The sequence below is a fragment of the Nerophis lumbriciformis genome, linkage group LG37, assembly GCF_033978685.3.
Source record: "Nerophis lumbriciformis linkage group LG37, RoL_Nlum_v2.1, whole genome shotgun sequence".
NCBI lineage: Eukaryota > Metazoa > Chordata > Actinopteri > Syngnathiformes > Syngnathidae > Nerophis > Nerophis lumbriciformis.
The window spans coordinates 14,712,973-14,725,836 of record NC_084584.2 but is presented as its reverse complement, the minus strand read 5'-3'; the positions used below and the strand labels follow the sequence as shown (position 1 = coordinate 14,725,836).

The following is a 12,864-nucleotide window of genomic DNA, read 5'->3' as shown; positions in this document are numbered from 1 at the left end:
TAGATGAGGGGATTATAATCAGAGGAAAGTTACATTTGTATTAAACATTTTTATATTTAAGATATTTTTCCCCTGGTTCTTATTTTCAATAAGTCATAAAAAAATATAAATGATTATCGATACCGACTGCAATAAAACACATATTGTGATACAATTTTCAGCCATATCGCCCAGCCCTATTATAGGTGCAAACAAGAGTATGACCAACTTCTACTTCAACTCAAATCCACCTGAGCAAAAAACAGGTAGCACTATTTCACAAGGCCGTGTCCCTCCCCAGGAGTTAGAAATTGAGTCTTAAAAAAGTGACTTCTCTTTCTTGTTTATTTGCTAGACCGCCAGCCTGCACTAAACACACTTCTGTAGAGGAAAAAAAAGGTAGTGAGCCAAATGTTATCCAAGATAAATGCAAATATGTGTCACTAAGTTGTACAAAAAGGAGCACAAGAACATTTCTTCTCATGGCTGATTTTGCTTCTAAGTGCTAGCACAGCATGGAAGACTTACTTGAAAATACAAGGGCACGCTGTCAACAATATAAAAGGGCTTTACATTAAAACATGCACACCGTTCTGCCTACTACCAAGAAAAAGTGCCTGTCCAGCTCACAAGAGACAGGGCTTGCAAAAGTGTGATATGTGAGAAGTATTAGAATTTAGTACAGGCTGGTGACTAACTTAAGTTTATCCACTCATAAACAAACCTGAGGGGGGCTGGCTTGCCAGTAAAGAACATTTGTGTCTGCAAGTATCGACAGGCAGAAAGCATACGTAACAATCTGGAACCTCCCATCGGAACCAAGCCAACGTTTAAAGAACACTAATCAGTTCAGAGTCTTTTCCCACTGAAGGGAAAGGCCAAACACTAACTACATCAACTACTGAGCTTCCTGGAAACGGGATACATTACCATTTCGTTGGTCATCATGGATCCTGGAGATGACTGCTGCCCCTCAAATCCCATTCCACTCAATGAGAAGTTCTGGGTGACGGTGGTAAAGGACATATCTGAACAGGAAAGCAAACAAGTCAAAAACAAAAGTGCAGGAAAATAACAGAAACAGATCCTCTCTTAGGAGGTGGGGGAAATAATCAATTTTTAGATGCATCGCATTTCGGACATGGCAGATTATAAAATCGATTAGTGAACGTCAATAATCGATTTATTTATTGTAAATAGAGTAATGCAGACAGTTCTAAAATTTGGCTGACTGCAGCGAGACACCTCAACGAGAGATCCGACTAGCTCCTTTACTATCGGGGACTTATGGTCCAGTTTGCAACAAATTTTCATCATTACATGTGGGAATTAATTTAACAGTTTCTAATTTCTATTGAATTGTTTTTTTTTTAAGTTGCAAGTGATAAACGCTTATTTAGTGAAACAAAAATAAATGTAAAACTGCATCAATATACCAGTACATGAATTAAAGATGCAATAATAATCGATTTTTGGGTTGTGGAGGCCAGCCAAGTGGAGTTCAAGTACCTCAGAGTCTTGTTCACAAGTGAGGGAAGAGTGGATCGTGAGATCGACAGGCGGCGTCGTCAGTAATGCGGACGCTGTATCGACCCGTTGTGGTGAAGAAGGAGCTGAGCCAGCGGGCAAAGCTCTCAATTTACCGGTCGATCTACATTCCCATACTCACCTATGGTCATGAGCTATGGCTTATGACCGAAAGGACAAGATCACGGGTACAGGCGGCCAAAATGAGTTTCCTCCGCCGGGTGGCGGGGCTCTCCCTTAGAGATAGGGTGAGAAGCCCTGCCATCCGGGAGGAGCTCAAAGTAAAGCCGCTGCTCCTCCACATCGAAAGGAGCCAGATGAGGTGGTTCGGGCATCTTGTCAGGATGCCACCCGAACACCTCCCTAGGGAGGTGTTTAGGGCACGTCCGACCGGTAGGAGGCCACGGGGAAGACCCAGCACACGTTGGGAAGACTATGTCTCCCGGCTGGCCTGGGAACGCCTTGGAATCCCCCGGGAAGAGCTGGACGAAGTGGCTGGTGAGAGGGAAGTCTGGGCTTCCCTGCTTAGGCTTCTGATTTATAATCTAGAATAACTTTCACCAGCTGATGATATAGTTAAAAAGCAGAGGCGCTCCATTTGTGACACCATCTGATCCCAAATCTACAGAAATTGCCAAAGACGATCGGGAGCGAAATATTCAAATTGGTCGTCTGAAATTGTATCATTTTGTGGATGTTAAGACGGTATTTTCACAAACTTTGCGGATTGGAAATACAATTGGATATGGTTTAATGCAGTGGTCCCCAACCGTGGATCGATTGGTACCGGGCCGCACAAGAAATGTAAAAAATAAAAATAAATAATTTTAAATCAACATAAAAAACACAAGATACACTTACAATTAGTGCACCAACCCAAAAAAACTCATTCACACTCATTCGCACAAAAGGGTTGTTTCTTTCTGTTGTTAATATTTCTGGTTCCTACATTATATATCAATATAGATCAATACAGTATGCAGGGATACAGTCCGTAAGCACGCAAAAAACCCCCCAAAAAACCCAAAAAAAAACATGACCCCGTCCGTCCGTGGGACAAATTTTCAAGCGTTGACCGGTCCGCAGTTACAAAAAGGTTGGGAATCACTGGTTTAACGGATACAATGGAACACAATTCAGCATATTTAAAGTCAACCTGTTTTTCAACTCTACTGATACTTTAAGACCATTGTCGAAAATGACGCCAAGGGTGGAGGCTGTGAGATGAAAGAGTTCTTGAAAAGGGTCAAGTCTAGTAAAGGATCAATCCAGCAACATTAGTTTCCTTCCCATTAAGCTTTAAAAAATTCTGAGCCAACCAGGCCTGGACATATTTTCATTTTTTGGCTCGTGGCAGGTATATTTGACAAATATCTGCATAAAATTGATACGCGATGCCATGCTTTTAAAATATTGCACCGAGTGGGATAATATTATGGGCAAACAGGATGGGCCCAAGAATTGATCGCTGACGGTCTACACAGTCAAAGGGGACAGTGGACGACGTGAAGTCTCCCAGTCTTACAGAGGCATCTCCCTGACAGGTATGAGCTGAACCACAGGGAAGTCCCCCTGACATCCACACAATCAAAATAATTATGCGGTCAACTGTGTCAAAAGCAGCAGTTCGGTTTAAAAGATGTTAAATGGCTTAACCAACAGAATCAGTTATTAGAAGCCAGTCATTAGAACATTTGAAAGTGTAGACTATGTTCTAAAGAAGGCTTTGTAGCCTTACTGGAAAGAACCAAAAATACCACTGGTATCGAGAAAAAAAGGCAGTATGTGTGCAAATACACACTTCTCTAAAATGGGAAGTTTGAAATTAGAGGGTAATTTAAAAAAATAGAAGGGTTAGTTAGGAATACCGTATTTTTTGGACTATAAGTCGCAGTTTTTTTCTTAGTGCGACTTATACGCAGGAGCGACTTATGTGTAAAATTATTAACACATTAGCGTAAAATATCAAATAATATTATTCAGCTCATTCACGTAAGAGAGTAGACGTATAAGATTTCATGGGATTTAGCGATTAGGAGTGACAGATTGTTTGGTAAACGTATAGCATGTTCTATATGTTATAGTTATTTGAATGACTCTTACCATAATATGTTACGTTAACATACCAGGCACCTTCTCAGTTGGTTATTTATGCCTCATATAACGTACACTTATTCAGCCTGTTCACTATTCTTTATTTATTTTAAATTGCCTTTCAAATGTCTATTCTTGGTGTTGGGTTTTATCAAATAAATTTCCCTAAAAAATGTGACTTATACTCCAGTGCGACATATATATGTTTTTCCCTTCTTTGTTATGCCTTTTCGGCCGGTGCGACTTATACTCCGGAGCGACTTATAGTCCGAAAAATACGGTAGTCTTTTTAAGCAAGTGTTTCATTCACTGTTGAACATTAACAAACCAAAGAAATTAACTTACCTCCCATGCCCAGTGCACCAGAAGAAGTCATTCTCATCTCTCTCTCCCTCTGAATAAAATACATTTAAAAAGTATGTCACAACTTGATCAGCGTAGTATTTATTTACAAGTCAAACTTACGTCCATGAAGTTGTTCATCCTATAGTTCTCCTCACGCTGACGCCGCAACTGTTCTTCCACCTCTCGCTTGCGTAGCATCTCCTCCTCCCTCCTGCGACGCTCTTCCTCTTGTCTACTCACAACAGACATCTTTAACAACGAGCAAACTAAAAGGCATGGCGCACCAAAGTCTAGTGGACTTCAATACCTTAACTGAATCTCCTTCCTCTTCTGCATCTCCTGACTGTGCATCTCTTCCATGCGCCGCAGCTCCTCCTGTCGCCTGAGCAGATCTGCAAAAAAACAATTACATTTTATACATGTCCTCTAAGGTTGCTTGGGTCAAGGACAACTGCAAAGATCTGATGTGACGGCAGGATCACCGGTCTTTCCTACCTTGGCGGATCATGTTGGCCTGGTGCTCATGGTAGGCATCCTCCATCTCACTCTCGAGCTTCTCACGAGCCTCGCGCATGTTTTTCTCCACTTGCTGCCTCTGTTGCTTCTCCATCTCGTCAAGGGACTTCCAACGCTTAGAGTACTCGAACTCAAAGGTGCCTGGCCGGGCAAAGCGAGGAGGTTCTTCGCGCTCTCTGTTACGATAGAAGAAAAATGTAAAATAAACCACAAATATAACTTTGTTGAATCCAATTAACCCATTTTTGGGGAAAAAAAAATGTTTTAACATATATAGGTAAAATTGGTGTCTGAGAGATAAATAGATAGAGATGTATGTAGTAGTATGTTATGTATACACAAACAGACCGCTAAACATGTCCACTGTAGAGAACACTGCTTCTCAGAAAGTAAACGTTGAAAGACACTAAGTGACATTATTCTTTTACACTTGTTACACTGGATGTTTATATTGTCACTTTAAAGACACACATCTATTTGTTTTATTTTTATATTTGCTATAAATAGTGGCTGTCCCTGCACAATTCTTCATACTTAAAAATTCATGTTTGTAGTAAGAAATATGATTAGAATAGTTTAGCATTACGTTTGTGTTCAATTACAGTAAGTGTGTTCATCTTAAACATTCCTGCCACTTCATTTTACACACTGTGGCATTTTTAAGTCTTTCTAGTGGTTGCGATTCACAATTAAAAAGTAAACAAGATGAAGCAGATAAATAATGACAACATTCCTGGTATCGTACCATGAGATTTGATACCACAAGGAGTCCTAATATACATACTATTTTTTGGACTATAAGTCGCAGTTTTTTTTCATAGTTTAGCCGGGGTGCGACTTATACTCAGGAGCAACTTATGTGTGATATTATTAACACATTACTGTAAAATATCAAATAACATTATTTCACTCATTCACGTAAGAAACTAGACGTATAAGATTTCATGGGATTTAGCGATTAGGAGTGACAGATTGTTTGGTAAACGTATAGCATGTTCTATATGTTATAGTTATTTGAATGACTCTTACCATAATATGTTACGTTAACATACCAGGCACGTTCTCAGTTGCTTATTTATGCCTCGTATAAACGTACACTTATTCAGCCTGTTGTTCACTATTCTTTATTTTAAATTGCCTTTCAAATGTCTATTCTTGGTGTTGGGTTTTATCAAATAAATTTCCCCCCAAAATGCGACTTGTACTCCAGTGCGACTTGCATATGTTTTTTTCCTTCTTTATTATGCATTTTCGGCAGGTGCGACTTATACTCCGGTGCGACTTATACTCCGAAAAATACGGTATACGCGCATGCACACACAAACAAATGGATAAAGCAGTAATGGACTGGATTAGACGTTTGGTGGAAAATGTCATGCGTCTGTCATTTGTCCATTTTATTTTTTTAAAAAAGCATAATGTTTAATTAACAAACATATACATAAATCAAATTGTCCAGTCATGGTTGTACATTTTTAAAAAAGACAAGAAAAAACGTATTGAGTGATTAATCATAATGTATTGTTACTTAACTCTGAGCAAAGTGACTAATCGTAAATTAATCACAATTTATTATTACTTAACTCTGAGCAAAGTGACTCGTATATTAATCACAATTTATTATGACTTAGCTCTGAACAAAGTGAATTAACTATGGACAAAATGCAATTAACCGCAATTAAATATTCTAATCATTTAACAGCCTGAGTTATGAAATAACAAATGTAAATCGGACAAAACATTTTAGGTTGGTTTCAGGGGGGTCTGCTTACGCTTGATATCTGAGGTTCTTCTGTGCCAATTTCTCAGGAAGTCCATCTTCATCATCATACTGCTCAAGGGGCTCCACAACTATGGGCCTCGGTGACCTGAAAAGATGGAAACAAAAACATTAAGTCTTCCAAGGTCCCCCCGAGTACCAAAGCATCCACAAAGAGTCAACTTACGTGGTGAGCAGAAAGACGCCCTCGTTGCATCGATCCAGGGCCTTCCTGGCCGCAGGCTTGGAAGCAAACTCCACAATGCCCTTGCCGGTGGAGCGCCCGCGGTCGTCAACAATGACAATGGCCCTTTCCACCAACCCGAACTGTGAGAAGGCCTCCTCCAGGAGCTCGTTGGAAACATAGGGTGACAGGTTCTTGATGGAAAGAGCCGCAGAGTGTGTGGCAAACCGTACACGGAGGGTTCTGCCTTTCATTGGTGTGTCATCAAGCTCCACTTTTGCTATCTCGGCCAAAGCACGAGACTCCTTCAAATGAGGAACACATTTAATGAGAGGAATGGTCAACCTAAATGAGCCTGTGTTGGTGATGTTTGCGTTCAAAATTCAACCTACCAGTCGAATGAAAGCAAAGCCTTTGGCTTTGTTAATGAAGACCTCACTTGGCTCGCCATACTTGGCGAAAAGCTTCCTGAAATGCTCCTCTGTGATGTCATTGGGAAGATTGCCGACGAACAGACGGCATCGCTGTGTGTATGTTTTCTCGCCAGGCTTTAGCAACATGGACAATGGCGCCTTAAAATCCTGTGAAATATCGAAATACTTTTAACCGCCAGCGATGTATTGTTGGTGAAGTAATCAAAAAAACATGACGTAACTGGGGGTGGGGGGGTCAGTTTTATTTTCACCGTCGCCATCTTTACTTCTCGAGGACACACGCTCGTGTCGTCAAATTCGATACAGCGCGACCACGGAGATAAACATACAACAGTCTCTATTCCTACATTAATGAGGCTGGAGTTAAACTAATCAACACATTTTGTTAAAGTAAATGAACAACAACGTTCAAAACACAAAGGAATCACATAGGTTTATTACTAAGGCCTTTAGACAAAATGGCGGACGGATGAAAGCGCAACACTGGGTGCGTTCGATATATCCCCCACCTCGCGTTGTTGTAAAGACAAAAGGGAGGAACGTCTTTTTGCTGAACGTACGCTTTGTCGCACCGCCCCTGCGGGCTGCTTAGTTAGTCAAGTTAAACACCCATGCAGCTAAGATAAAAATGCGTTTAGCTGACTCCATCGTCGACATTTTAGCGGTCTAAAGGGAAACTAAAATAATACTGCATATTAAAATCAAAACAAACCTTTGCTTGACTTTCATCCGAACTTTTGCCCGCTGCCTCCTCTCCTTGGTCTTGACTGCGATTAGGCCCGGTTCTCTGGTCCTGTTGCGGGCCTCCCCTCTGGGTTTGTTGCTGACCCATCCTCTGGTCCTGTTGAGGGCCTCTCCTCTGGTTTTGTTGCTGACCCATCCTCTGGTCCTGTTGTGGGCCTCCCCTCTGGTTATGATGCTGACCCATCCTCTGGTCCTGCTGCGGGCCTCCCCTCTGGTTTTGATGCTGACCCATCCTCTGGTCCTGTTGCAGGCCTCCCCTCTGGTTTTGTTGCTGACCCATCCTTTGGTCCTGTTGTGGGCTCCCCCTCTGGTTTTGTTGCTGACCCATCCTCTGGTCCTGGTGTGGGGCCCTCTGGTTTTGTTGCTGACCCATTCTCTGGTCCTGTTGTGGGCCTCCCCTCTGGTTTTGTTGCTGACCCATTCTCTGGTCCTGTTGGTTTTGCTGCTGACCCATTCTCTGGTCCTGTTGGTTTTGCTGCTGACCCATCCTCTGGTCCTGTTGTGGGCCTCCCCTCAGGTTTTGCTGTTGATCCATTCTCTGGTCATGTTGTGGGCCTCCCCTCTGGATTTGCTGTTGATCCATTCTCTGGTTCTGTTGCTGGCCCGGGGTCTGGTTCTGTTGAATTTGTTGCTGGCCCGGGGTCTGGTTCTGTTGAATTTGTTGCTGGCCTGGGGTCTGGTTCTGTTGAATTTGTTGCTGGCCTGGGGTCTGGTTCTGTTGAATTTGTTGCTGGCCTGGGGTCTGGTTCGGTTGAAATAGTTGCTGACTTGGGGTCTGCTTGGGTTGAATTTGTTGCTGACTTGGGCTCTGCTTCGGCGGGATTTGTTGCTGACTTGGGCTCTGCTTCGGTTGAATTTGTTGCTGACTTGGGCTCTGCTTCGGTTGAATTTGTTGCTGACTTGGGCTCTGCTTCGGTTGAGTTTGTTGCTGGCCTGGGGTCTGCTTTGGTTGAGTTTGTTGATGGCCTGGGGTCTGCTTCGGTTGAGTTTGTTGCTGAGTTGGGGTCTGCTTGGGTGGAATTTGTTGCTGAGTTGGGGTCTGCTTGGGTGGAATTTGTTGCTGAGTTGGGGTCTGCTTGGGTGGAATTTGTTGCTGGCCTGGGGTCTGCTTCGGTTGAATTTGTTGCTGGCCTGGGGTCTGCTTCGGTGGAGTTTGTTGTAGGCTTGGGGTCTGCTTCTGTTGAATTTGTTGCTGGCCTGGGGTCTGCTTCTGTTGCTGCTGATTTTGTTGTTGGCCTGTCCTCTGGGCCTGTTGATTTTGTTGTTGGCCTGTCCTCTGGGCCTGCTGGTTTTGTTGCGGGGCTCCCTTCTGGTCCTGCTGCGGCCCCGACTTGGGACTAGTCAGCGCAAATTGATTTTGCTGCTGCCTGTTAGCATTTGCATTAGGTGACTTAAGCTGCTGGTTGTTGTTGGCCTGGTTCAGCTGGGGCGATGCTACGTCCTTGCGCTGATTGTTGGGCTCGGTCGCAGGGGTTGCCGGCTTCGTCGGCTCCTGCTTGTTGGGTGTCTGCTGCTTCTCCATCGGTCCTTGCATGGTGAGAGCAGGCCCGGGGCTCGGCGGTGGGATTATCGATGGCTTCTGATGAGTCGCCTGCTGTCCATGGTTGGACGACCTATTGAAGTTGTTGTTCTGTCCTCTTTGGTGGTGGTTTTGGAAAGGGTGGTTCCTCATTTGGGGGATAAAACCACCGCGCATCGGACCACCGATTCCACCACCTCTGCGAGGCTGGAATTGATTCATTCCCATGCCGCCGCGGTTATTATGAAAGCGAGACATCGATCCTTACTACCGACTACGTATGTAAAGTAGCACTAAACGCTGTAAAGCTCACAAACACGACGCTCGCTCTGGGTTAGAACGTGTCAAAGATGGCTGCCGACGGTTGCGCTACAAAGACTTCTTTCTTCTTCGTCTTCTACTACCAAGGCACCGCCCTAATACTCTCATTGGTTCATTTTTAAAAGAAGGCGGAGCCAATAGCCCCTGTTTATAGCACTAGTAACCAATGACTATTAGTTTGGTCACAAAGGCTTTATGTCATTTTTGTATCTACCTTTTATATTTCACCCTAAAACTGTTTTATCTTGCATCGGTTGGTTTCCTTCGGCTGTTTTATTTTGACGTAGTGTGAACAGATTAGGCCTAAAGCCACGCCGATGCGGGAAATTTATCATTTTATATTTTAAATGTTTAATATGTTTAATGAACCCTTATAGTTACAGTGCAAATATTCAACGTATGATTTAAAAACGTATATATATATATATATGTATATATAATGGGCAGATCGTTGATATGTTCGTGTCGTGAAGTCGAATTGGAAAAACAGGAAACGACTGGTTTATTGGAATTTTATTTTGAAAATAAAAATGGAAAACACCCAACGTTTTTCCGTGTTGAAAGGCAACGACTACATCCCACATATTTATTTTTATTTTATATTTCACATTAAAAAAAATGCCAGTCAGAAGAAACGTAAAACTGTAGCAAAAACAAATGATTATTTAATATTCAACACCGGAACCGGAATTCGCTATGTTTTTATAGCCGACATCACAAAGACCACTTGATGGATTTCAGCTGATTAACTATTTTCATTTTGGTTGTGATATATAAAACGAAAAAAAAAACAGGTTTTAGATGTAGTTATTTCTCTTCAACGCTGAAAAGGGTGTTTTTAAAATTAAAATAAAATAAAATTCAAATAAACCAATCGGATTTTCATATTCCCATTCATTAAAATGAAAATGCAACAACCAAAACATACACTGTTCAAAGTTGGAAAATAAAGTTAGATGTAGTGAAATACCTTCACATTTATACTTATTTACTTTCATAGCCAGGCAGGGCAAAGGTAGTTACAATTTAATAAGTGTACGCTAACATATTCAGTATGTCTAACTGCTTTAAAATCAAATTAATTTAAAAAAAGCTGAATATTACATTGTAGTGTCATGCCTGTGTCGGAATTTCAAAGCCATGATGCGTTTTACCATGAATTGATTTACGTGGACTCCGACTTAAACAAGTTGAAAAACTTATTCGAGTGTTACCATTTAAAAGTTAAAGTGCCAATGATTGTCACACACACAAGAGGTGTGGCGAAATTATTCTCTGCATTTGACCCATCACCCTTGATCACCCCCTGGGAGGTGAGGGGAGCCGTGGGCAGCAGCGGTTCCGCGCCCAGTAATCATTTTTGGTGATTTAACCCCCAATTCCAACCCTTGATGCTGAGTGCCAAGCAGGGAGGTAATGGGTTCCATTTTTATAGTCTTTGGTATGACTCGGCCGGGGTTTGAACTCACAACCTACCGATCTCAGGGCGGACACTCTAACCACTAGGCTTCTGAGTGGTCAATTGTACGGAATATGTACTGTACTGTGCAATCTACTAATAAAAGTTTCAATCAATCAATTCTGCTGACTGCAGTATTGCTTTTCCCCATTTCCTCTCCTCCTCTGCAACGGCCTCAAACTCGCAACTTTCCTAACACCCTGCAGCAAAAGCGCAGAAATATGAGAAATAACATGACGACGCAATGAAAAAGTGGTATTATTGGTCATTACATGACCGACTGACACGTATGCGGTTCGAAAAGTCTTGTGTGTGCGCTTCAGTTCATCACCTAAAAACATTTCACTCAACATTTACCATTTTTCTTGTCATTTATTCTGCATTACAGGTGCTTGGAAATAACATAACTTTACTGAATAATCAATACAAACACGCAACAACAAAGGATGAGATGACAACAGTGGCAAAATAAACACAAAAAATATGTTCCGTTACACAAAAACATACGTAAAAATTCAAACCAATCACAACATACAACTGAGGAAAATGAGAATGTGTGTCACACACACACACACTGAAAAAATAAATGAAAAAAGAAGTGAGGCAGCAGTTGACGAGGACACAAAGCAAACACAGGTTGCATGATTTCATGTGTGACGCGACAGAGACATTCATTGATTTGTCAACAACAATCAACGCGGATGTCTGTCCAACCGTCTTTTTCAAATCGAGTTTGCAAACTAAAGAACATGAGGGAATTGAAAGCAACATCTGAAAAGGAAAATGCAAAAAAAAAACACTTGGGGAAAAGTTTTGTTTACTGACACGACTCCTCACAGATCGAACTGCTCAGGGTTAACTTTCTTCACTTTGTTGAACCGCCCACCGGTTACGTTTCTCTCCGTCTGTTGCCATGTTGGGAAGCTTTGAACTTGATCAGTGGGTTAGACACCAAGTGGCCAAAGGAGGGAGATGGGCTTAACCAGCGGGAATACGCAGCTTCAAACTTGTCGGACAATGACGCAAACAATGCAACGGGGGTGGGTGGCAGGGTGGCGAGTGGGCATTAAGAAAACATCACAAGGGGAGGGAAAGGAAGACAGCTAGATCAAAATAAGGTGACAGTGGATGAAAACAAGGACAAATCACCAGGAATGTTCCGTGTGAGGTGGTGTTTCTCCCTCCAGAGGCTACCCATTATGAGTGAGATCACTTTAGTTACATCCAATTAGTTTGTGACAAATGTCCATTTATTAATGCGTCTCAAAAGTGTGTGGAAGGAAGAAAGGGTGCTCATGGCTGTTTCCTGTTGGGGGAACGACAGAACAAGGGTGAGAGAGGTCAGTGTCACGAGGGGAGGAGGGGGCGTCACAGTCGGATCGAGGCGGCGAGGTCAGATCCGAGGCAAGTACTTCTCGATGAATTCTTTTACTGCCAGCATCTCCTGCAAGCGAGACAAGAGCACACACTCAACTGCACGTTCCAATGAGATGCATCCAACACACTGGCAATAAGGTAATCATCTCACGAAACACTTATTGTCACGTGGGGATGGGCTCCTTTCACAATTGAAAGTAAGGGGTGTATATTGTAGCGTCCCGGAAGAGTTAGTGCTGCAAGGGGTTCTGGGTATTTGTTCTGTTGTGTTTATGTTGTGTTACGGTGCGGATGTTCTCCCGAAATGTGTTTGTCATTCTTGTTTGGCGTGGTTTCACAGTGTGGCGCACATTTGTAACAGTGTTAAAGTTGTTTATACGGCCACCCTCAGTGTGACCTGTATGGCTGTTGATCAAGTATGCATTGCATTCACTTGTGTGTGTGTAAAAGCCGCATATATTATGTGACTGGGCCGGCACGCTGTTTGCATGGAGGAAAAGCGGACGTTAAAGGCAGTGCCTTTAAGGCACGCCCCCAATACTGTTGTCCGGGTGGAAATGGGGAGAAATTCGGGAGAATGGCTGCCCCGGGAGATTATCGGGAGGG

The 12,864-nt window shown here is 42.7% G+C and overlaps 2 protein-coding genes across 6 annotated transcripts in view; both read right to left on the bottom strand.

The window, feature by feature from the left end:
* LOC133577576 (uncharacterized) overlaps positions 1-9,494 on the bottom strand; it is a 30,929-nt gene extending 21,435 nt beyond the window's left edge. Inside the window, exons 1-9 of one of the 2 annotated variants that reach the window (XM_061931550.1) lie at positions 7,551-9,494; positions 6,797-6,985; positions 6,408-6,709; positions 6,234-6,329; positions 4,441-4,637; positions 4,253-4,337; positions 4,066-4,177; positions 3,946-3,994; positions 910-1,007 (exon numbers count right to left, since the gene is read on the bottom strand). In XM_061931550.1, coding sequence (XP_061787534.1) covers positions 910-1,007; positions 3,946-3,994; positions 4,066-4,177; positions 4,253-4,337; positions 4,441-4,637; positions 6,234-6,329; positions 6,408-6,709; positions 6,797-6,985; positions 7,551-9,359 — 2,937 coding nt within the window. In that variant the 5' untranslated portion in view covers positions 9,360-9,494. The remainder of the gene's footprint in view (positions 1-909; positions 1,008-3,945; positions 3,995-4,065; positions 4,178-4,252; positions 4,338-4,440; positions 4,638-6,233; positions 6,330-6,407; positions 6,710-6,796; positions 6,986-7,550) is intronic. The other variant, XM_061931549.1, reaches the window with a different exon arrangement.
* A 1,739-nt stretch (positions 9,495-11,233) lies between these two features.
* lypla2 (lysophospholipase 2) overlaps positions 11,234-12,864 on the bottom strand; it is a 52,109-nt gene continuing 50,478 nt past the window's right edge. For all 4 annotated transcript variants that reach the window (XM_061930873.1, XM_061930875.1, XM_072912522.1 and 1 more), the window contains exon 10: positions 11,234-12,325. In XM_061930873.1, the coding sequence (XP_061786857.1) occupies positions 12,275-12,325 (51 nt within the window). In that variant the 3' untranslated portion in view covers positions 11,234-12,274. The remainder of the gene's footprint in view (positions 12,326-12,864) is intronic.